Consider the following 25,372-nt stretch of genomic DNA (forward strand, 5'->3'; position numbering starts at 1 on the left):
GCACTCCTTCTCCATCGTGGAATAGGCAACTTCCCTTGGTAACAGCTTCCTGCTCAGGTACAAGACTGGGTGCTCTTGGCTCGCAGAGTCCACCTGGCTGAGCACCGCACCGAGGCCGAAGTCACTGGCGTCGGTCTGTACTACAAACGGCCGCGTGAAGTCGGCTGCCTGTAGCACGGGCGGGCTGGACAGGGCGTCCTTTAGGGCCCGGAAGGCTGTCTCGCAGTCCATTGTCCAATCGACTGCAGAGGGCAGCTTCTTCTTGGTGAGGTCCGTCAAGGGCTTTGCCAGGCTACTATAGCATGGAACAAACCTCCTATAGTACCCAGCGGTCCCCAAGAAGGACATCACCTGCTTCTTGGTCCTGGGGGTGGGCCAGGATGCGATGGCCTCCACTTTCTCAGGCTCGGGCTTCAGCGTTCCCCCACCTACCCGGTGACCGAGGTACTGGACCTCGCTCATGGCCAGCTGACACTTTCCCGGCTTGATGGTCAAACCTGCCCGGTGGATCCGCCTGAGCACCTGTGCTAGATGCTCTAGGTGGTCCTCCCAGGTGGGACTGAAGACGGCAATGTCATCTAGGTACGCGGCCGCGTACCCTTCAAGTCCCTTGAGCAGGGTGTTGACCATCCGCTGGAAAGTGGCAGGGGCATTCCTCATCCCGAATGGCATCACCGTGGACTCGTACAGTCCAAATGGGGTAATAAAGGCAGAGCGTTCCCTGGCCTTGCGAGTCAGGGGGATCTGCCAATATCCCCGGCTCAGATCCATGATGGTCAGGTACTGAGCCCCGGCCAACTGATCGAGCAGGTCATCGATGCGTGGCATTGGGTACGCATCGGCGACCGTGACCGCATTGAGCCCCCTGTAGTCCACGCAGAACCGAGTGGTTCGGTCCTTCTTAGGGACGAGGACTACAGGCGAGGCCCAAGCGCTGTTGGATGCCTGGATCACCCCCAGCTCCAGCATCTCGTCAATCTCCTGGCGCATGTGTTGCTGCACCTCCAGGGAGACCCGATATGCTGAACGCCGGATCGGGGGATGATCCCCAGTGTCCACGTGATGGACAGCCAAGTCAGTCCTTCCGGGCTGGTTGGTAAACAACCCCCGGAAGGGGTGTAGGGTGGCCCACAGCTGGGACCGTTGGTCCTCCAAGAGCTGGTGGCCAACCTCCACATCCTCAATGGATCCGCCTGCCCTAACCTGGGCTAGCATATCCAAGAGGGTTTCCGCTTCTCCCTCCTCGGGCAGGTTGCACACGGGGAGCGCACATGCCTCCCGCTCATGATGTGCCTTCATCATGTTCACATGGAAGGGCTTCCGCCTTCCACGGGCAGGGTCCAGGGTGACCAGGTACGTTACAGGGTTGAGCTGCTGGTACACGAGGTATGGGCCTTCCCAGGCTGCCTGAAGCTTGTCCTGTGGTACGGGGACCAGTACCCACACCTTTTGACCCACTTGGTAGGTCCTCTCACAAGCGTTCTGGTCGTACCAACGCTTCTGATCGGCCTGGGCTTGAGCCATATTGTCGTGTACCAGTTGCGTCAAGGCCTGCATTTTGTCCCGGAAGCGCATGACATACTCGATAACCGACACTCCAGGGGTGGCCAAATCCCCTTCCCAAGCCTCTTTCACCAGAGCCAGGGGGCCCCGCACACGTCGCCCGTACAGGAGCTCAAACGGTGAGAATCCTGTTGAGGCCTGTGGAACCTCCCGGTAAGCAAATAACAGGTGTGGGAGATACCGCTCCCAGTCACGCCCATGGGAGTCGACCAACATCTTAAGCATCTGCTTTAAGGTGCCATTGAACCGCTCGCACAGGCCATTAGTCTGTGGATGGTACGGGCTGGCCACCAGATGTCGCACCTGGACTTGCTTACAGAGGGTCTCCATCAGCTGGGACATGAATTGGGTCCCCCGGTCGGTGAGCATTTCCTGGGGAAAACCCACTCGGGAGAAAATCTCCAGCAATGCGGTGGCCACCTTGTCAGCCCGAATGGACGACAAGGCCACTGCTTCTGGGTACCGGGTGGCATAGTCCACTACCGTCAGTATGAAGCGTTTCCCGGAGCTGCTGGGGATGGCCAGCGGGCCGACCAGATCCACAGCCACCCTCCTGAAAGGCTCATCGATGATTGGCAGAGATACCAGTGGGGCTTTGGGGCGTGGCCCCGCCTTCCCCACTCTCTGACAGGTTTCACACGAACGGCAGTAGGCAGCCACATCGGCCCCCATTTTTGGCCAGTAGAAATGCTGGTTTAACCTGGCCTTGGTCTTAGCGATCCCTAGGTGTCCGGCCATCGGAATCTCATGTGCGATCCGCAACAACTCCGTCCGGAACGGATAGGGTACCACCAACTGTCGGTCCCTGGGCCACGCCTCCGGTGAACCCTGCTGGACCGTGGCCCGGTACAGCCGTCCTTGGTCCCAGACCACTCGCTCCGGGTCCGAGTCCGAGGGAGGCTGTGCCGCCTGCTCCTTTAGAGCTTTCAGGCTGTCGTCAGCTTCTAACGCTGCCTGAAACTCCTGACTAGATGTGGCCAGAATCGACGAGACTGTCACATCTTCAGTCAGTACCCCGGGACATGTGTCCTGGCCTCCACCTGACTCGGCTGCCACTTGGTCAGAAGGGGAAGAGCTATCGGACCTCCGGGAGGCCCCTTGGCTTCCAGCACTCCCACTGCGGGTGACAGCGGCCACAGCCGCTGCGACCGTGGGTCGTGCCTGCTCCTCCTCCGTTCCTGACCAAGTCGCCGGTTCAGGCAGACCTACCTGGCTTCCTGACACCCCGGTTGTGGGGGAACCATGCACCGAGATCTTACCTGGGAGCACTTCCGCTCCTGGACCGGCCCCAATCTCACCTGCCTGTTCCCCTCCTGCAGCAACAGAACCCCGCTGTGAAATCTCTGGGGACCCCACATTTGCTGTGGTAGCCCCCACCCCACACACTGGTCCTCCCCCTGCAGCACCCTGCTCTCTGCTTATCCCTGCAGAGGGCAGCAGATCCCAGCTCACAGGCTGGTTACTTGTAGAGGCATTGTCACACCTTTCTCTGACCCCCTCCCCTGTCACAGCTGCAGCTGAGTGTGTGTCTATGGTGTCTATGCAAGCAGAAATATCAGAGTTCACTCCCTCCTCCCTTACATCATTCATAGATAACACATTAACATTGTTAGGAGTCATGTCAGTACGGGCTGAAGGTTCAGCCCTTGGTTGGGGCCCAAACTGGGAGGTTATCTGCCCCAAATCTGTCCCAAGTAGCACGTTTGCAGGGATCCGATCAGTTACCCCCACCTCCCTCACCCCTCGCCCTGCGCCCCAGTCCACATAAATGTCAGCAACAGGCAGCGCCGGGTCAATGCCTCCAATCCCGGAGACAGCGAGGGTTTTTCCAGGGATCAAGTCTTGGGGGGACACCATCTCAGGCCGCACCAGAGTCACCTCCGAGGCGCTGTCTCGCAGTCCTATGGTCACAGACTGGCCGACGGTGACAGGTTGGAAGCTGTCCAGGGACCTACCACCACCCCCACCCACACAATACACCTTGGGCGGCCCTTGGGACGGGGACGGAGCCGGGGCCTTGGGACGCTGAGGGCACATGGCCTTGAAGTGTCCAGGTAGGTTGCACTGGTGGCACCGTCTTGGTTCTGCCACGGGCCTGGAGAGGGGAGTTGAGGGGGACACCCCCTGCAGTCTAGGGGCAGGTGGGGCAGTCGCAGAGTTCATCTTACCCCCTCTCCAGGTGCTGCTGGTGGCTGCTCTCCTGGCTTCAGGAGCCCGATTGTTGGTGTAGTCATCTGCCAGGGCAGCTGTAGCCGTGGATCCCTTTGGCTTCTGGTCTCGGATGAACTGGCGGAGATCCTCAGGGCAGTTCCACAAGAGTTGCTCCGTGATGAACAAGTCCAGGATCTCCGGTCCGGTGGAAAGCTGCAGGCCTTGGGTCCAGTGGTCGGCAGCTCGGGCAAGTGCCCGCCGGTGGTCAGCCCAGGAGTCCTTTGGTCCCTTCTGTAGCGTCCGGAACTTCTTGCGGTAGGACTCCGGGGTGAGGTTGTACTGTTGGATCAGGGCCCGCTTGATGGTGTCGTAGCCCTGATCCGCCTCAGCAGGCAAGTCCCCAAGGATATCCAGGGCCTTACCCCTTAAACGGGGGGGTCAGGTATTTGGCCCACTGGTCCTTGTTCAGATGATGCTGCAAGCAAGTCCGTTCAAAAGCAGTCAAGAAAGAGTCCAAGTCTCCATCCTTCTCCAGCACTGGGAAGTCCTCAACACGGACCTTTGGAAGTTTGGTGTCTCGAAGGTCACGGGTGGCTGATGAGGGCCGGAGCTGAGCTAGCTGCAGCTGGTAGTTACGCTCTGCCTGGCGCTCTTCACGCGCTGCTTGCCGCTCACGCTCGGCCATGAGTTCCTTGTAGCCCTCCCGGTCTCCAGCCTGGCGTAGGGCCATAGCCATTTGAAGAAGGCTATCCGAGCCTCCCAGGCTCGGTGGAATGGCACGTGGTGATCTGCGGCCCGCTGCGGAGCCTGGTGCTTCACTGTCCATTGCAGAGCGGAGGGCTGGCGTCTGGCTCGTTGAGGACCCTTGGGCGAGCTGCTCCTCATCTTGTCCAGCAGTGCCCGGTTGTGCAATGTCCTCTGCAGAGCTGTTTTCTGGCGTCGAGCTCCTGGAGGACTCGTGGACAACCTCCTCATCGTCTCTGGCCTGAGCATCGGCCATTCCTTTGGCTTTGCTCCTGGTGCTCTCAGCCATTCTTGCAGACTTTTGGTCACTGACACAGAACTGACACCTGATGCCTCCACACACCTTACAGTATCTGCACTCTGACACTCTAGTGTTGAGCTAGTCTGAAGACCCCAGCAGCCACAGCTGCTGGAGGCAGTCTTTAGTGTCTGGGAGTATGGGTCTCACACTCACACACACTATTATCTCGATCCCACCGCTGCCACCAATATGTCACAAACCACCGGGGGGGTCACTCAGAAATCCCCCGCGCTGGCTACCAGTACGTCACAATCGGGGGGTAACAAGTGGGGGTCACCCCTACTTTATACCTCCCGACCGACAGACAGAGCACGTGACGCGCTCTCTAGCGCCCCTCTTATAGTCAGGCCAATTATGGAATTGCCCGACAATAAGCAAGGAGGCCGCTATACTACTTATGCCGATTATTGAAGGGTCCCCGGTGAGAGTAAGGTATATATTCCCCCGACCTCCGCGGGCGGAATATATAATATCTTCCCGAATCTCACTGGCCTCCCCACAATAATCCTTGGCACAACTCGCTGCCACCAACCGCTTCACGGTAACTATTAGCCGAACACACAGACGTGGGATTCAAGATCGAGATAACAGAACAGCCCAAGATTAATTATATAATTTAATCGCCTAAAGCACACTAGAAACTACAATATATACAATAGGGAATCTACAGAATATACAGTTATGTCAGAGTACAGTTACAGATAAAGCATGGGTTACAAAAAGGTATACAATTACATCAGTTACCTTGTGTGTCTGGCCACAGGGGGGCGCTGTAGACCAGGTTTCTAGGATTCTTCCTCACAGGTCTTTCCCAACCAGGCCCCCGAGCAGAAGAACACTGGAAAATGGCCGAAGTAGGGTTATCAACCTGGCCAGATCCAGGTCCCCTCCTACCTTAGTGACCTCACAGGGAAGCACTGCCACTCCCCCTGCATGGATCAGAATTATCCAGCAAAGGGGATTTTGGCTATAACTTTGCCTGGGAGCGTCGTAGGCAGACGCCAATGCTCTCATTGTGACAGTTATGAATTTAGCTACAGAACGAGGGGACTCATGACCTGTCTGCCAGTTCCCCATTGGCTGATATCACGCCTGGGGCATTTCCCAATGTCCTGTTCCCATAAAAAGGGGGTGCCGGCATCGTCCACATGCGGAGACACCATTTTTATGGTTGCCATATTTATCGGAAATATGGCTTGCGAGATATGAACCATTTTTTACTGGAGTCGTTCTGTCTGGCTATTTCCATAGCCTTGCTAACTAGCTAGCAGCTCCTACTACAGGGTGACAGCAGGGAGTCATCCTGTATCCATTGTCCTAAAGCCACCTAATTTCCATATCACAGGACATGGCCATGGATTTGTTGCTAAACCAGTTGTGTGAAGGGAAGGGGGTAGTGACACCAGGAGAGGGCTTCCTGACATGACTTGAATGTCATGATTTATCGTCATATCTCCGGATTTACCTCACACCATCTATCTATTATCTATCTATCTATCTATCCCTCTATCTATCTATCTATCTATCTATCTATCAATCATCTACCTATCATTTGCAGTTGTGGCTGTGAGACTGACATATTTTCTTTTTCAGTCTTCAGGGTCTTTGGTTCTTAGTTGGTTGTTTCTATGGTTACTGAAGCAGAATTCTAAACATTCCATTAGTTGTTACTTTTTATGGACACATACATACAGGTTTACAGGTTGTCTCTAAATCCCTCAGGTCTCAATCTAATCACTCATCGATGGGTTGAAATGACAAATCTGATCCACGGAGGTCGCCGCTCGCACCTTTGGCTCATTATTATAGAATAGTCAGCCATTATAGAGGTTGTCCACTACTTTTACACTGATGGCCTGTCAATAGGAGAGGTCATCAATGTCTGATCGGCCGGGGTCCGACACCCGGCACTCCGGCCAATCAACTGCTCTCAGTGCCGCAGCTGACGCCTCTTCTGATAGGGGTACTGCACCTCTGTCTCCCATGCACATCAATAGGAGGCGGAGGTGCAGTACCCGCTACGACTGTTATCAGTTGACGGGACAGCTCCGGAACTGAGTATTTACAGCCGTCTACTGTTGCCGCCGGCACCGAGAACAGCTGATCGGCCATATTTGAAAGAAAAGGACCTTTTGTGCACAGAAAAAATCCTAGCTCTTTGAGTTCAGATCATGAAAAATAGGAGAAAAACAAGAGTTGTGTTTATATTTCTGTTCAACATATATAGATAAATGCAAGTGAGAGAGGGAGATCTATCACTGTCAGGGACAGCTAAGATTGCTGCCTATGCAGAGCGCAGCATCTGCTAACAACCTGCAGGTAGGAGCTCGCTGAATGGCGCCAAGAAGAAGTGGTACTGGCAGGTGCCAATCATTACTAGAGGGTGGAGGTTTTTGACAGGAAAGGTTGTGGGGTGATGGGTGAAATTCTGCACACCCGTAAGGTTTTTCATTTTCCATTGGGGGCGTTTGAGGAAAATGTAACAGTTGCTGCCATGTCCAGATTACAATGGATCACTGGTGATCCCAGCAATGAGGTTCCCTACGGCAATCTATTGTCAGGGGCCCTTATACCATAAAGGGGTTTTCTAACATGGACAGCCCCTTTAATAATCTGAAAACAAATATTGAAGGTCAGGAGGTCAGAAATACATCACATAGAGGAAGCGCAGCATCAGGAATTCTCCGGGAGCGAGAACAGATGGACTAATTGGATTTACCATACCTCCCAACTTTTAAAGAAGGAAAAGAGGGACAAAGTTTGCGGCGCGGGCGCGCCGCGGCAAATTTTTAGGCCACGCCCCCTAACCACACCCATTTCACAGTCACGCCCATATCCACTCCCCATCCACACCCATTCAGCACAAACACGCAGGCAGCCGGCGGGCCTCCAGCACGGACACGCAGGCAGCCAGCGGGCCTCCAGCACGGACACGCAGGCAGCCGGCGGGCCTCCAGCACGGACACGCAGGCAGCCGGCGGGCCTCCAGCACGGACACGCAGGCAGCCACAGTGAGGCGGCCGGTCGCCTTCACAGACAGGCGGCCGGCCGCCTTCACAGACAGGCGGCGGGCCGCCCGCACAGAGAGGCGGCCAGCCGCCCGCAGAGAGAGGCGGCCGGCCACCCGCACAATGAGGCGGCGGGCCGCCCGCACAGACAGGCGGCAGGGGGGCGCCCGCACAGACAGGCGGCAGGGGGGCGCCCGCACAGACAGGCGGCAGGGGGGCGCCCGCACAGACAGGCGGCAGGGGGGGCGCCCGCACAGACAGGCGGCAGGGGGGCGCCCGCACAGACAGGCGGCAGGGGGGCGCCCGCACAGACAGGCGGCGGGGGGGCGCCCGCACAGACAGGCGGCAGGGGGGCGCCCGCACAGACAGGCGGCAGGGGGGCGCCCGCACAGACAGGCGGCGGGGGGGCGCCCGCACAGACAGGCGGCAGGGGGGCGCCCGCACAGACAGGCGGCAGGGGGGCGCCCGCACAGACAGGCGGCAGGGGGGCGCCCGCACAGACAGGCGGCGGGGGGCGCCCGCACAGACAGGCGGCGGGGGGGCGCCCGCACAGACAGGTGGCGGGCCGACCGCACAGACAGGCGGCCGGCCGACCGCACAGACAGGCTCCGGCCGGGGGTGAGGGGGGAGGGAGGGAAATCAGCGCTGGGGAGATTAGTTTACTGTACCAGCAGCAGCACAGGCAGCGCTCCTCTCTATGCCACGTCTACTAGGATGGTAGGAGGGAAAAGCAGGGAGGCGGAGAGAGAGTGGGTGGGCGGAGCCCGGGAGCCGGCCTTCCCGCCCGTGGCAACGGGACAAACAACGTAAAGCGTGAAAGTCCCGCTGTATCCGGGACGGTTGGGAGGTATGCAGCATGTTAGAATGTGTACATAAGATCCCGCTGGTGGTGGCCGCAGCTTATAGGCCCCAAATCTGGTGACAGGTTCCCTTTAAAGTGAACCTGTCAGGTGCAATATGCACTCAGAGCCAGGAGCAGTTCTGGGTGTATATTGCTAATCCCTGCCTAACCGTCCCTGTATACACTAGCATAGATAAAGAGATCAAGAACAAATATTTTTAAAGATCTTATATCTTATGCTAATGAGCGCGGGGACTAGTCACAAGGGCGTTACTTCACTTGGCTAGTCGGCTCGCATAGCATGTTAGCATGTTATTACGCCCCTGTGTGAGTACTAACACGCTATATGAGCCGACTAGCCAAGTGAAGTAACGCCCTTGGGACTAGTCCCCGCGCTAATTAGCATAAGATATAAGCTCTTTAAAAATACTTTTTCTATAGATGCCTTTATCTATGCTGGTGTATACAGGGACAGTTAGGGAGGGATTAGCAATATACACCCAGAACTGCTCCTGGCTCTGAGTGCAGATTGCACCTGATAGGTTCCCTTTAAAGGGAAACTGTCACCAGAAATTTAGCAAAAAAAATAAAAGATTCCCCTCTGCAGCTCCTGGGCTGCATTCTGGAAAGGTTCCTGTTGCTATTGTGCCCCCTTTGAGACCTAAAATAATACTTTATGAAGTCTTACCTTTTTGTATGCAAATCTGTTTTTATGGTCACGGGGGCGGGCTGCCTGGCGTCCGTTATTCCCCCTCCTGCCGCTGTACGCCGTCCCCCATTGCTCATTTCCATACATGAGGACGCCTTCCTCATGTAACTGTCCTCCTGAAGTTTTGTGCATGCCCAGTGCCACTCTCGCGGGAGTGAGCACTGTGCAAAGTGTGAACGCTTTTGAGGTGATTGCGCAGGCGCGAGATTATGGGCGGCGCTGTGATTGTCATCAGCAGCGTCATCCAAGTACCCACCCATAATCTCGTGCCCGCGCTTCTCACTCTGCCTCCACCGTTATGCGCAAGCACTGGCCATATGAACCATGTTACCTATTACCGTGGGCGCGAGATTATGGGCGGCGCTGTGATTGTCATCAGCAGCGTCATCCAAGTACCCACCCATAATCTCGTGCCCGCGCTTCTCACTCTGCCTCCACCGTTATGCGCAAGCACTGGCCATATGAACCATGTTACCTATTACCGTGGGCGCGAGATTATGGGCGGCGCTGTGATTGTCTCAGCAGCGTCATCCAAGAACCTGCCCATAATCTCGTGCAAGCGGTAATAGGTAACATGGTTCATATGGCCAGCACTTGCGCATAACGGTGGAGTCAGAGGGAAAAGTGCGGGCACGAGATTATGGGCGGGTACTTGGTTAACGCTGCTGATGACAATCACAGCGCCGCCCATAATCTCGTGCCTGCGCAATCACCTGAAAAAGCGTTCACATGCGCAAAACTTCGGGGGGGCAGTTACATGAGGAAGGCGTCCTTGTGTATGTAAATGAGCAATGGGGGACTGCGTAAAGCGGCAGGAGGGGGAATAACGGACGCCAGACAGCCCGCCCCCGTGACCATAAAAACACATTTGCATACAAAAAGGTAAGACTTCATAAAGTATTTTTGTAGGTCTCAAAGGGGGCACAATAACAACAGGAACCTTTCTAGAAGCAGCCCAGGAGCTGCAGAGGGGAATCTTTTATTTTTATTGTGAAATTTCTGCTGACATGTTCCCTTTAACTGGTAGGGGAGCCAGGATAAAGCAGAGCTGAAGCTGTTGGGAAGCTAGGACCCAGCAGCTCTGCTCCACAGGCAGGAGACCACTGATCGGTAATAGAAGCCTGCAGATGTCACTCTGCATAGGTTATTGTCAGTGCTATCTGCAGGAGAGAGAAGAGCTGATTGCACGGTCTCCTCAGCGTCCTGACTCCCCGCGTGTCTGCAGCAGTGAGAAGCCGCACACGGGGAATCAGAACAGCTGCAGGGAAACGCAGGCTCCGGGACTGGGGGGGTCGGCTCTGGTGCAGGGGGGGGGTCGCTCTGCTGCAGGGGGGGGGGTCGCTCTGCTGCAGGGGGGGGGTCGCTCTGCTGCAGGGAGGGGTCGCTCTGCTGCAGGGGGTGATTCATACCTCAGCAGCAGTCACAGGAGTAGGTGCGCGCTCGGCTCTGTAATGAATAGTAGAAGGGAGAAACAGCGAGGCGGGGCTACAGTGGGTGGGTGGAGCCGGGACAAACAGCCTCACGGGCGGGACCCGGGATCAAAGGCTCAGAAGAGGGACTGTCCCTCTGTATCCGGGACGGTTGGGAGGTATGGATTTACTGTGAATTAGATGCCGCTCATACTGGAAACCACAGAGGCCTCTATAATTAGTAACTGGAATAACTGGGATGATTGATAACAGGGAATAATCTCATTATTGTGATGCTGTCAGGACGGATCTTCCCGTAACATTATAATGGGACGTTCCAGTCTGATCGCCATTCCTCCTGGATCCACAGGGCTGAAGCATCGGCCGCCATTAACCCTGCGATTTATGTGGTTTCAGATTTATTCACATAACCTCATCAATGGCTGATCTCCTCCTTCACTTATGGCAGCGTCTGATGAGGCCAAAAGTGGTATACAGGGGTTTCTTGCCCTCATCCCTTATGTGCAGGGGTTTGGTGCCTGTCCCTGGTATTCAGTTGCTTCTTTCCCATGTCCCTGGTGTCCAGTGGTTTCTTTCCCATGTCCCTGGTGTCCAGTGGTTTCTTTCCCATGTCCCTGGTGTCCAGTGGTTTCTTTCCCATGTCCCTGGTGTTCAGTGGTTTCTTGCCCTCGTTCCTTATGTGCAGGGGTTTGGTGCCTGTCCCTGGTATTCAGTTGCTTCTTTCCCATGTCCCTGGTGTCCAGTGGTTTCTTTCCCATGTCCCTGGTGTCCAGTGGTTTCTTTCCCATGTCCCTGGTGTTCAGTGGTTTCTTGCCCTCATTCCTTATGTGCAGGGGTTTGGTGCTTGTCCTTGGTTTTCAGTCACTCTTTTCCGTGTCCCTGGTGTTCAGTGGTTACTTGCCTTCATCCCTTATGTATAGTGGCTTGGTGCACCTGTACTTGGTGTACAGTGGTTTCTTTCTCTTGTCTCTGGTATACAGGGGTTTCTTTCCCTCGTCCCTTATGTACAGGGGTTTGGTGCCTGTCTCTGGTTTTCAGTTACTTCTTTTATATGTCCCTGGTGTTCAGTGGTTTCTTGCCCTTGTCCCTTATGTACGGGGGTTTGGTGCCTGTCCCTGGTGTCCTGTGGCTTTTTTCCCTTGTCGCTGGTAAACAGGGGTTTCTTGCCCTAGTCCCTTATGTACAGGGGTTTGGTGCCTGTCCCTGGTGTCCTGTGGCTTCTTTCCCTTGTTGCTGGTATACAGGGGTTTCTTGCCCTCATCCCTTATGTACAGGGGTTTGGTGCCTGTCCCTGGTCAATGTTTACCCTTGTTCTTGGTGTACAGGGGTTTCTTGCCCTCATCCCTTATGCACAGGGGTTTTTTGCCCTAGTCCCTTATGTACGGGGGTTTGGTGCCTGTCCCTGGTTTCCTGTGGCTTTTTTCCCTTGTCGCTGGTAAACAGGGGTTTCTTGCCCTAGTCCCTTATATACAGGGGTTTGGTGCCTGTCCCTGGTGTCCTGTGGTTTCTTTCCCTTGTTGCTGGTATACAGGGGTTTCTTGCCCTCACCCCTTATGTACAGGGGTTTGGTGCCTGTCCCTGGTCAATGTTTACCCTTGTTCTTAGTGTACAGGGGTTTCTTGCCCTCATCTCTTATGCACAGGGGTTTTTTGCCCTCATCCCTTATGTACAGGGTTTTCTTGCCCTCATCCCTTATGTACAGGGGTTTCTTGCCCTCGTCCCTTATTTATAGTGGCTTGGTACACTTGTCCCTGGTGTCCTGTGGCTTCTTTCCCTTGTCCCTGGTATACAGGGGTTTCTTGCCCTCATCCCTTATGTACAGGGGTTTCTTGCCCTCATCCCTTATGTACAGGGGTTTCTTGCCCTCATCCCTTATGTACAGGGGTTTCTTGCCCTCATCCCTTATGTACAGGGGTTTCTTGCCCTCATCCCTTATGTACAGGGGTTTCTTGCCCTCATCCCTTATGTACAGGGGTTTCTTGCCCTCGTCCCTTATGTAGAGTGGCTTGGTACACTTGTCCCTGGTGTCCTGTGGCTTCTTTCCCTTGTTCCTAGGTATACAGGGGTTTCTTGCCCTCATCCCTTATGTACAGGGGTTTGGTGCCTGTCCCTGGTTTTCAGTCATTTCTCTCCAGTGTCCCTGGTGTCCTGTGGCTTCTTTCCCTTGTCTCTGGTATACTGGGATTTCTTGCCCTCGTCCCTTATGTACAGGGGTTTGGTGCCTGTCCCTGGTGTACTGTGGCTTCTTTCCCTTGTCCCTGGTATACAGGGGTTTCTTGCCCTCATCCATTATGTACAGGGGTTTCTTGCCCTCATCCCTTATGTAGAGTGGCTTGGTACACTTGTCCCTGGTGTCCTGTGGCTTCTTTCCCTTGTTCCTAGGTATACAGGGGTTTCTTGCCCTCATCCCTTATGTACAGGGGTTTCTTGCCCTCATCCCTTATGTACAGGGGTTTCTTGCCCTCATCCCTTATGTACAGGGGTTTCTTGCCCTCATCCCTTATGTACAGGGGTTTCTTGCCCTCATCCCTTATGTACAGGGGTTTCTTGCCCTCATCCCTTATGTACAGGGGTTTCTTGCCCTCATCCATTATGTACAGGGGTTTCTTGCCCTCGTCCCTTATGTAGAGTGGCTTGGTACACTTGTCCCTGGTGTCCTGTGGCTTCTTTCCCTTGTTCCTAGGTGTACAGGGGTTTCTTGCCCTCATCCCTTATGTACAGGGGTTTCTTGCCCTCATCCATTATGTACAGGGGTTTCTTGCCCTCGTCCCTTATGTAGAGTGGCTTGGTACACTTGTCCCTGGTGTACTGTGGCTTCTTTCCCTTGTCCCTGGTATACAGGGGTTTCTTGCCCTCATCCCTTATGTACAGGGGTTTCTTGCCCTCATCCCTTATGTACAGGGGTTTCTTGCCCTCGTCCCTTATGTAGAGTGGCTTGGTACACTTGTCCCTGGTGTACTGTGGCTTCTTTCCCTTGTTCCTAGGTATACAGGGGTTTCTTGCCCTCATCCCTTATGTACAGGGGTTTGGTGCCTGTCCCTGGTTTTCAGTCATTTCTCTCCAGTGTCCCTGGTGTCTGGTGGTTTCATGTCTCAGGCCCTTTTCTTGCCGTATCCGCTGTTGTCTTCTGTCCTTTTGGTGCCGCAGTGCCTTGCGTTACTGTCGGTTCCGGCTCTCGATGTTTTGTTGCGTCCTTGTGGCGCCCCTGACCTGGTCAGGCACCACTGAGTACTGCACCCATGCTGGGGACAGTACAATACAGGTAATCCAGAAGGCTGACTGAGGTGTGGTACACAGGCGCATAGTGATCAGGTCTCACACATGTACCCATGAGAGGACCCCTGGGGATCCCAGGAGGGGGAAAAGCCTTCACCTTCACTGGAATAGTGGAGGGGGCCAAAAGCCTCCATCTCCTCTCAAGGGGTGTGGTAAGAGAGTCTGGTTGCTAGGTGGCGTAGGCAGGCACAAAAGGGAAAAGAGAAGGAGGAGTAAACAGTCTAGAGTCTGCAGCAGAGTGTGGAGGAGTGAGGAGCAGGAAAGTGAAGCTCAGACAGGAGCAGCAGTGAAGGTCCCAGATGTGAGCCGGTTCAGAGCAGAGTCCAGGGAGCTCGAGTGAGGAGCAGATCCCGTGGGCTGCTGTAGTCTGACAGCGTCCGCGCAGTGGCTACCGACGGGGGAGAACGGTCAACTAGGAGTGCTACCCGAAATCCATCTTCAGCTAGAGAGAGAGCAACGGAGTGGGAAGTAAGGAGACTGCTAGAGAGTACCAGGCCCAAACGGGCGGCAGATCCCGAAGCGGAGATAGATCCAGCTTTCTTTTGCTAAACCTGCCGGTGTGGGGCTCTCAAAGCCCACGCCACAACACCACAAAAGCCGCAGCCACGTAGCCACAGTTAGGGCCCATAGGTCACAGGAGGCAAGCAGCTGGAGTGGCCTGGTCCAGGCGACAAGCAAACGGCAAACGAAGGGGAGAGAGGCTGCAGCATCTTCCCTGGGTGACCCCCATAGGGACTCAAAGTCGGGGTTACCCCAAACCACCAAGGGCTAAGGAAGGCGAGTTAGTAGTCACCCTCACAAGTCAGCCTGAAGGACACCTGGTTCCCACTTGGTTCATCCCAGCTACGCCCGGGTCACTCACCCTGCCATCAACTGTGAGTAAAAACCCTGAAAGACATCCTGCCTGTGTTGAGTCATTCTGCGCCTTGTAGTTCTACGCATCTACACAGGGCCCTGGGGCTTGCCTCACTCTCAGGAGGCTACTACAACTGGCTGCACCCACCATCAGCCCCAGGCATCCCTTAACCTGCAGTGGCGGTCCCCCCACTGACCGCAAATCTGAGAGTGGCGTCACGACAAACTACAAAGAAGGTTTCCTACCTGTGACCAGACAGATCCATCTACGTGGAGTCCCTGAAGGTAATGCACCGACACAGCGTCCCCGGGGCTTCACATCTGGCGTCACGAACAGGATAAGGACTAGACCTGTTCAGACAGGTGACCATGTGCCTGGGCGGTCCGCTTGAAAAATTGGAAGCGCCGCCATATTGCCACCATGAAAAGCGCGCTGAAAAACAACAGCAGCCCGCGCTGGAAGAAGTTACCGCCCACGAAGAGGTGTGGCTATCCAGAGATCCCCTGCAGAGTTCTGACCTCGCTTGTGAAGAGAGCGGAAGCGTCCAGAGACGGCGGGAAGGAAAGGGAGCCACAAGCCTGCTGCTGCAGAGAGAAGAAATGGAGTCCGGACGTGGATACCCAGAACCAGGCTCTGCTGCCTGGTGGTGCCGGGAGCTTGCTATCTTCTGCGATCAGCTGGAGGCCAGGATTATGCGACAGCTCAGAGAGGAACGCATGGAGCTTCTGGAGATGGCTGCGGCGGTTCGGACCTACGAGGAGGGAGCCGCGCGACGCCTGCCAGATCGAGCGGCGACGACTCAGATCCCGATGGTGCCACCGATGGGTGAGTCCAGAGTTGCCCCGGCCAGCGCAAGTGCTCCGACCCCTGCTGCTACGACCGCGGTCCCAGAAGAGGCGCCTGGCGCGGCGACGCTGAGCGAGGCCGCAGCCACGCTAGGTGCGGCCCGCCAAATCCAGGCCGCCGCAGCGACACCCCGCCTGGCCCGCAAAGGTCCGACTGCCACGGCGATACTCATCCGTGCCGCAGGTGTGACGCTGACCCAGGCTGCCACCCTGCTGAGCCCAGTCCGCCAAGACCCCACCGCAGCAGCGACGCTCGTCCGAGCCGCAAGTGAGATGCTGAACCAGGCCGCAGCCCCGCCAGGTGCGGCCCGTCAAGCCCCGATCACTGCAGCGACGCCCAGCTCCACCTGCACGGACCCCATTGGGGATGCGACGCCAATTCAGACCGCGGCTGCAATGCCCAGTCCGGCCCGCCAAGAACTGGCCGCAACAGCGACGCAGATCCAGGCCGCCGCCACGCCAGGCTCGGCCCGCACAGACCAGGCCGCCGCCATGCCAGGCGCGGCCCGCAAGACCAGGCCGCCGCCATACAGGGCGCGGCCCGCCAAGACCAGGCCGCCGCCATGCCGGGCGCGGCCCGCCAAGACCAGGCCGCCGCCATACAGGGCGCGGCCCGCCAAGAGATTGCATCACCATTTACCCCGGCCTGCAAGGCCAGAGCAGACACCGCTCCCCAGTCTAAGGAGGTCCCTGCAAGGAAATCCCTGATAGGTGAAGACCCCGCGTACTGGCAGCTGAAGGCTGACATGGAGGCCAAGTTTCCACAGGAGATGGTGGATCAGTACATGCTCCCTCCGCACACCCCTAAGGCAACCCCTGCGGCAACCACGCCGAAGAGTCCACCGCCTGGGCCAGCTGAGGAACACTCATCCCTAGCGCTGCCACGACCAGAGTGCAGCGAAGAACTAAGGGGGAGAGGAGGGCAAGAAGTTGAGGAGTTGCCCCCGGAGCCAGCAGCAGTGCTAGTCCCAGAGCCGGAGATGCTGCCATATTCCCGCTGGGACGAGGAAGACCTGACACCTCCTGCTGACGAAGAAGACCTGCCCAACCGCCCTACCTGGGAGCTTGTAAGCTGCACCTCGCAGAATCCAGCCCGCAAGACACGGCGCCGCAGCAGAACCCAGTTTTCCCCTGCACCGCCATCCCCAGAGCAGAGAGATGACATCACGGCCAGAGACCTACAAGAAAAAAGGTTCCTGAGAAGAGCCAAAGCACAGGTCCGAGGACCCCTTTGCAGAGGAGTAGTGGAGGACTTCAGCCTCAAGTCAGGATACGGGTTCATCGTAGCACCTGGTATCAAAGAAGGCATTTTTGTCAATAGGAGAGACGTCAGAGCTAATCTGCCCAGAGGACACCCTGGCAGAAACTTAAAGATGGGAGACTCCGTACAGTTCACCATGCACCAAGGAGAAAGAGGGTGGTATGCGCTAGATGTAGTGCCATGTCCCAAAGAAGAAGAAAGAAAAGACAAAGGACCTACTGACGAGACAACTACAGATGAGGAAAAAGGTCAAGAAAGCAACAGGTGCCGCAGCCCTACAGGCCCAAGCCCTGGTGAAGAGGAATCTGCATAAGTTCAAGTAAAGTACAGCAAGTTTTGACCAGTTTGGAAAGTTTGTTTTGCAACGTTTTAAAAGTTCAAGTATGTGCCCACATAAACTGATGTGAGAAATAAACCTTAAGGCTATGAACTGGCTATAGCCACAAACTCTCGCAGTGTAAATAGTTACACCAAAAGGGCACCACCACCACCAGAGTCAGCCTGTTTAGGGGCTTGGCTCGTCTGCAACCAGGAGGAGCCCGTCCGTATATAGGGCCTTGGCTCGCCTGCGACCAGAGAGCATGCCTGTTTATGGGGCCTGGCTCTCCACCACAAAGAGGGTACCTGGTCAGCACCAACTGTGGAGGCCGCCTCTGCATCCTGCCAGAAGAGGCTGAAGGCGCGGATCCACCAGGCCAGGTATACCCTGAAAACCACCAGCCCATGAAAGCCGCCTCTACATCCTGCCAGAAGTGGCTGAAGGCGCGGCCAACGGGAGAGGCAGATTGGAGGAAAGGTCTGGGGAAGTAGATGGCCCAGATCTGGTTACCAAAAGGACCGGTGACCTGCCTCCTGAAAGGGTTTGGGTGGGTTAACGGACTTGTGGGTGGAGGGTGGTGATGTATGGTACCTGGTGCTTTTAAATGTTTTACATGTTTTAATGTTTTATGCATTTTAAAAAAATGTTGTCTTGCAGCCCGAGGACGTGCTGGTGATAACTAAGGGGGAATGTGGCGCCCCTGACCTGGTCAGGCACCACTGAGTACTGCACCCATGCTGGGGACAGTACAATACAGGTAATCCAGAAGGCTGACTGAGGTGTGGTACACAGGCGCATAGTGATCAGGTCTCACACATGTACCCATGAGAGGACCCCTGGGGATCCCAGGAGGGGGAAAAGCCTTCACCTTCACTGGAATAGTGGAGGGGGCCAAAAGCCTCCATCTCCTCTCAAGGGGTGTGGTAAGAGAGTCTGGTTGCTAGGTGGCGTAGGCAGGCACAAAAGGGAAAAGAGAAGGAGGAGTAAACAGTCTAGAGTCTGCAGCAGAGTGTGGAGGAGTGAGGAGCAGGAAAGTGAAGCTCAGACAGGAGCAGCAGTGAAGGTCCCAGATGTGAGCCGGTTCAGAGCAGAGTCCAGGGAGCTCGAGTGAGGAGCAGATCCCGTGGGCTGCTGTAGTCTGACAGCGTCCGCGCAGTGGCTACCGACGGGGGAGAACGGTCAACTAGGAGTGCTACCCGAAATCCATCTTCAGCTAGAGAGAGAGCAACGGAGTGGGAAGTAAGGAGACTGCTAGAGAGTACCAGGCCCAAACGGGCGGCAGATCCCGAAGCGGAGATAGATCCAGCTTTCTTTTGCTAAACCTGCCGGTGTGGGGCTCTCAAAGCCCACGCCACAACACCACAAAAGCCGCAGCCACGTAGCCACAGTTAGGGCCCATAGGTCACAGGAGGCAAGCAGCTGGAGTGGCCTGGTCCAGGCGACAAGCAAACGGCAAACGAAGGGGAGAGAGGCTGCAGCATCTTCCCTGGGTGACCCCCATAGGGACTCAAAGTCGGGGTTACCCCAAACCACCAAGGGCTAAGGAAGGCGAGTTAGTAGTCACCCTCACAAGTCAGCCTGAAGGACACCTGGTTCCCACTTGGTTCATCCCAGCTACGCCCGGGTCACTCACCCTGCCATCAACTGTGAGTAAAAACCCTGAAAGACATCCTGCCTGTGTGAGTCATTCTGCGCCTTGTAGTTCTACGCATCTACACAGGGCCCTGGGGCTTGCCTCACTCTCAGGAGGCTACTACAACTGGCTGCACCCACCATCAGCCCCAGGCATCCCTTAACCTGCAGTGGCGGTCCCCCCACTGACCGCAAATCTGAGAGTGGCGTCACGACAAACTATAAAGAAGGTTTCCTACCTGTGACCAGACAGATCCATCTACGTGGAGTCCCTGAAGGTAATGCACCGACACAGCGTCCCCGGGGCTTCACATCCTCACCTGGAGTTTTCTGAAGTTTCTCTATGGATCTTTGGACGGCCGACTCCACAAGACTCTTCTCATGACTCCGGTCTAATTCACCCCCCCTCCCCCACACAGAAAACATGGATGTCTTTTAGTGTAACAAGAGACATAAAATACGAATGGCTCCAGAGCAGATCACTGGACGCGCTCTGCATCGCCTCCGTCCACTCTGATTCTCCTTCTCTTTTTTTTTTGCATTATTATTTATTTATTCCCAACTGCTAAAAAGTATCACTGTCGGATTGTGCATGCGGCTGGCTGCGGGGTTCTTTTTTCGTTTTTGTGGACAATTACTATAATGACCTCCAGTTTTAGAGTCAGAAAAGGATCATATTATTGAAATATTCTACAATGGCATTGACGTTTGCATTTCTGTTGCCTCCAGTCTCATTTATTGAAGTTTTATTAATGAAAAAGAGGTCGGAACTCGGAGACTCGCTGAGCCGGGATATTGTGGAGATGGGCTCCGAGCTATGGAATATATTTCTTTAAAGTCTATGTAAACCTTTGGAGCCATTGTTCTCTTACCCAATGGGAAATCTATTTGTGAATCATCTTGATTTATAAAATCTCCTACCGTTTTGTGCACGCCTATGTGTTACCTACTCTTTGCCTCTGACCTATCACAGTTGCTCTCTGCCTTTTTAAGATGGTGGCGCCTGTCTTCCCATGCTGACTATAGCTTTTGCTCAACCAGTCTGAGTGCTGTTGTGTTCCAGTTGCTGGTGATTTATCGCGTCCTCTTGGTGTGCTGTGGAAATCTTCGCCGTCTGATTATTTCCTCCCTGCTCTTTATTTCCTCCTTATCACGTGTTGTCTTATATCTACGTGTGTGCTAGTTGTGTGATAGTCTTTGGTTTTCCTATTTGTCTATGTCTGTGGGTGTCACGGTTGTCTCCCTGCTGTTTTGAGACTAGTGACCGCCTTATGACGGGAGCCTCCCATCTCCATCTAGTTTCCTCATTTATACATTTATACAAAGTTTCCTTTCCTTTGGTGTCTCATTAGTTAATGTCAGTTTTTGTTGCCAGCAGCTCAGAGCATTGCAGATTAGCTGTAGCTGCTGTGAGCCCACGGCCATTTAGGTTAAATAGTGGAGCTTTCCCAGCAGTCCTTGCTGTTGTTAGAATTCATTCTACTCTGGCCATCCTGGTGGAAGGAGCTTCTGAGAAATTTTCCTCTCCCCATCTATCTGCTCCTTTGGAGTCTGTCTGCTGCCATGAAGTTTGGTGTTTGTATCCTTCTGTGTATTCCCCTGTCTGTCTTACCTTACCTTACCTTGTGTCTTGTTAGTGGAGCAGTGGGGTCTAGTGAACCTCACCTGCCGCTCACTAGCCAGGGCATCTATAGGGTCTTCTCAAGGTCACAGGTTTCTGCTCGGCGATAGTTGTGGAGGCTGAATAGGGACTAGGGAGGAGAGGCGGGACAGCTGCAGGTGAGGATAGAAGATGTCTCACCTACCCCTCTCACTAGTTCCAGGGCCCCCCGCTGTTATTGTGTCCCCCTTATTTGTTGAGTTTTGTAGTGCAACAGATGCCTGTCAGTCTGAATGTGTGTGTGACGTGATACATACGGACATCTCCGTGACAGTGGGTTCAACCCCTCCTGTCCTGATCCTTCCCTCGGGGAGGAGTGGGGGTAAAAGATCAGGGCTTGTCAAGAGCAGGGCAAGGAAGGCGGTCCAGACATCTTCACCATTAGAGGTATCTCTGGGATTAGGGACAGCTAGGACCCTATAGCCTGATGGCCAGTCTAGGAGTCCCGGTCCCCTGTTATCCCCTTACACCTCGACAGTTTACATAAGTCGACCGCTGCTGAAACCAACCATGTTTGCTGAGTGCCTCTATAGCGCACAGGGCAGTCAGCAATGGATCATTTGTGCACATAGGTTGTCAGTGTTCTCGGCAGCACATAGTTACAGAGGACAATGTGCTGCCGAGAATGATGATTTTAAAGCAATCTTAGAGATGATTTCACCCAACGAATAAGCGTTTTGCTCACTTGGCAGCTTGTTTGCACTGCTCCTTGGGGATGGACGTGCGCTGTAAATGCACTTTTACTCTTTCCTGGTTTTCTTTTTGATTTTGTCTTGTAACCTGGATCGGGAACGTCTTGTGTCTCCTAACAGACCTATGGCCACTATACAGAAGAACTTTCTCAATTTGCTCGTAAGGAAGCTGTCAGATTACTACAAGAGAAGCAAAGTGCAAGTGCGAGCGCAACCAAGCCCCCGGATGTGCAGAAGCAGTGCTACTCCAAGTGTCATGGTGAGACGTCACCCCAAGAATCACGATAAAGGCGAAGGAGCTTCCTCCAGACCTCATGGTATTCATTTGTTTCCTTTTTCACAGCTTGTGTGCAGCGGGTGAAGACATATTTCATCAAAAAGTTGGGAGAAGACTGGATATTCCTTGTTCTTCTTGGTCTTGTTATGGCGTTGGTGAGCTGGAGCATGGACTACGCCAGTGCCAAGAGCTTACAGGGTAATGCTGCTTGTGGAATTTACAACATAACTTGAAGTTTTATGACTATTGACATGATGTGGTTTCCATTTCAGCTAGACGCAACATAAACATGTAACTATAATTATATTTGGTACATGGAAGTCAATGGGGAACTTGAGCATTTTACCGGAAGATCTTCTGGAAAAATGCTTGAGTTCCCCATTGACTTCTGTTATATTCGAGCCCTATGCCATCCCTAACCTCAGGGATACTCTTTATGGTGGAGAGGCTTGAGTCTCCTTCCTGGCCCTGCTCCTGACCAGTCCTGATTTGATTCCTCTTCCCGTCAGGGGCAGACAGGAGTGTGTTGAAAACCACAGATAAAGGCAGACAAGGGAAAACCAAAACTCTGTGACACAGTACGCACAAACAAAGGTAATAACAATAACAATAAGATGTTTAGGAGGAAAAACAAGAGCAGGAAAGAAGGTACAAAACAACAAAGGTAAACTCCCCAACTGCACCAAGCAATAGGCACAAATAAAGCACAACTTTCACCAGAGAGTCTGGGACACCTCACCTCACTGATCAACATAGAATAAACTATAGCTGGCATGGGTGGAAGGATTCAACCAGCATAAATAAGGGGAGAGCAGATGTGATAGGTCTCCCCACAACATGTGATTTAAGAAGCAAGCAGACTAGCAAAGAATAACTCTTGCTAGCCTGCCTATGAATCAGGACACAGCAGGTCGATGCCTGAGTCTGCCTGTGTTGATCCCAGACACCAGAGAAACCATCGGGCAGAGGTTCAGTATCTGCAATCTGATCAAAGACCAACGCTGCCATGACAGTCAGCGAAATCTGTGCAAAACTCTGTGTGACAGTCATCAATATCATCCTGGGAAAAACATATATGTAATAAGAGCCATCTTGTCCCTTTACATTTCACCATATTTCTGGTTTCTTTTTCCCAGCTTACAAGTGGATGTATGCCGGAGCTTCTCACAATGTCTGGTACCAGTATTTGGCTTGGGTGTCCTACCCTCTTGTCCTTATACTATTTGCTGCAGTTTTTTGCCACTTAGTATCTCCACAAGCCATAGGTAAGTAGGTCTGATGGTTGGCCATCACAAGCCATTGGTGGCCCTAATCTTACTGTATTCTGTATATATAATTGCCTTGTTTATCTCAGTATATCACCTGTAAGTTCTCCCAGTTCTTTGGTGTTGGTTTCATATATGTATGTGTCTTATTGAGCTTTCTAAGCACCTAGCAGAAGCTTCTCCGATGGGTCATCTTTGAGGAGCGTTGGGGGCCATCAGGGTAACCGGAGACTGTATCAGCTGCTTCGTGACAGTGATTTTATCATTAAACTCTATCTTGGTATGAGTCACTTATCTAGCTCAGGCTATGGTCACCCATCGAGGCCAGCCTCATCGTGTGTCCCTACATAACCCTCTGTCTCCACCATGAATCCAATACTCACTAATGTTAACAAGTTACTCCGACTACGTCTTGTCCACCGGGAGCTCTTCTTATTATTATTTATAGACATATATGTCGAGGGAAGCAGACGAGCAACTCTTGCCAATTTCCATCAATCATGGCTTTAGAGTTTGCTGCTGGTCAGCCATGGAACCGACACACAATTATTCCAGAACAGAGGTCCTGACCTCCTCATGTGGAAGGGTTATTTGTCTCCAAAGCTGTCCTGTGTGGTGTCCAATCTTACTTTATTTGGTAGGGATGAACGACGCAAGCTGCAGTAGCAGGGGTGGGAATGGGTTAGCCCTTTTGCCGATGTAAGCCACAAAAAGGATTCTGTACTGCTCTGCAGGACTCCAGAGATCAGACCCCCAACCACCAAATGTTCAAGTCCAATCCTAGCACAGCCCTATTTGACCAATCTCCTTTCACGAATCCATGGCTCGATCCTTCAAACCCTTTCCATTTTGGTATCCTGTAAGTGTGTTTAGGCTGTCCCAACACGTAAGACTAAAATTGGCCAAACCTTCTGTCTTTGGCTAGTTGTGTTTTAGGTCCTCCTAATCTTCTCCCAATGGCAGAAAAATATTTGGTCCTTGGTAGATACTGTAAGTAGATACAAGACAGATTATTAAAAAAAAGTGTGCTCTCAGCATGGGCAATTATGGTGGAGTCCATATAAATTTTTTTTACGACAACTACGCCAAGTGTATTGCAGCCTTTACGTCAAATTATAGGTCAAGATCGGGATCTCTACTAATCGGAAAGTCCATATCGAGACAACTCCTTGAACTATTATTTGTCTAGTGTCATCAATCCCATCTCTAAGGAGCAAACAAAATCTGCACATTCTGCTTAAATTTTTGCAAAAAGAATTTCACCAAATTATTTTTTCTGTTAGATGCTTCATTTCATTTTTCTCTCTCTCTTTTGTGCATTCATTATCACAGACTGGAGCGATGCCATGTAAGTATTAGCAGAAACGAGACGCAACCAATAGATATAAAGTGTGTCACAGATTGAACAATTTAGGCGATAAGACTTTCTGCTTCCAGTTCTCATGTTTTCTTGGACCACTGCTGTTCCGGATCATTTGCATTAAATGCTTACGCGAGTTTTATTACAATTTTTGAATCAAGTTAAATTGAGGTTCTAACACCTTTTTATTGTTTCTTCTAAGGATCCGGCATCCCAGAGATGAAAGTTATTCTCCGAGGTGTCGTACTGAAAGAATACTTGACTCCTAAAGCCTTCATAGCCAAAGTGATTGGGCTGACGGCCTCGTTGGGGAGTGGGATGCCCCTAGGAAAAGAGGTAAGAGCATTCATGGATATTGTAAGAACAAACAAAAAAAAAAGAGATCTCATAATAATGAAATGACTCTGTTCATCTGTCCCAGTCTATACAGAATAACTAACAAGTCAGCTTCAGATTACAGGAAATCTTAGCTTATTGTGTGTGCTCCAGTGATAAGTATGAAAGCTACCGGATTTTAAGATTTTTATAAGTGTAAATATAAAAAATAAAACTGCATACAGAGCTGTAACTCTGTTTATTCAGTCCCTGTCTATACAGCAAAGCTGATAAATGGGCTACAAATAATGGGATATGTTAGTTTATTGTGTTTGTTCTCCAGTGATAAGTGTGAAAGCTGCAATATTTTAAGATTTTTGTAAGGGTAAATATTGATATAAAAAAATTAAGCTGTGTAAACAACCATATCTATATTTTTATAGTTTTACTATGTTCCCTTTTGAAGCATTCAAGAAATACAGTAGAGCTCTCGTAATAAGGATGATGATGAAATTACTCTGCTTGTTCAGTCCCTGTCTGTACAACAAAGCTGACAAAAGGGCTGACGATAATGGGAAATGTTAGCTGATTGTGTGTGTTCGCCAATGATAAGTGTGAAAGATGAAAGATTTTAAGATATTTTTAAAGTGTTATATATATATATATATATATATATAAATAAAACAAAACCTGCATATGTAGCCATATCTGTGTGTTTATAGTGTTACTATTTTGCCTTTTCAAGCAGTCAAGAAATACAGCAGTGCTCTCATAATAATGATGATGATGATGATATGACTCTGCTTATTCAGTCCCTATCTATACAGCAAAGCTGATAAATGGGCTACAAATAATGGGAAATGTTAG

General features: G+C 52.7%; 1 protein-coding gene across 1 annotated transcript in view; it reads left to right on the forward strand.

The window, feature by feature from the left end:
- CLCN1 (chloride voltage-gated channel 1) overlaps positions 1–25,372 on the forward strand; it is a 166,327-nt gene that overhangs the window by 69,236 nt on the left and 71,719 nt on the right. Inside the window, exons 2-5 of the mRNA XM_075348240.1 lie at positions 21,409–21,547; positions 21,632–21,763; positions 22,702–22,830; positions 24,393–24,526. Coding sequence (XP_075204355.1) covers positions 21,409–21,547; positions 21,632–21,763; positions 22,702–22,830; positions 24,393–24,526 — 534 coding nt within the window. The remainder of the gene's footprint in view (positions 1–21,408; positions 21,548–21,631; positions 21,764–22,701; positions 22,831–24,392; positions 24,527–25,372) is intronic.

The sequence above is a fragment of the Anomaloglossus baeobatrachus genome, chromosome 5 (genome assembly GCF_048569485.1).
Source record: "Anomaloglossus baeobatrachus isolate aAnoBae1 chromosome 5, aAnoBae1.hap1, whole genome shotgun sequence".
Lineage (NCBI taxonomy): Eukaryota > Metazoa > Chordata > Amphibia > Anura > Aromobatidae > Anomaloglossus > Anomaloglossus baeobatrachus.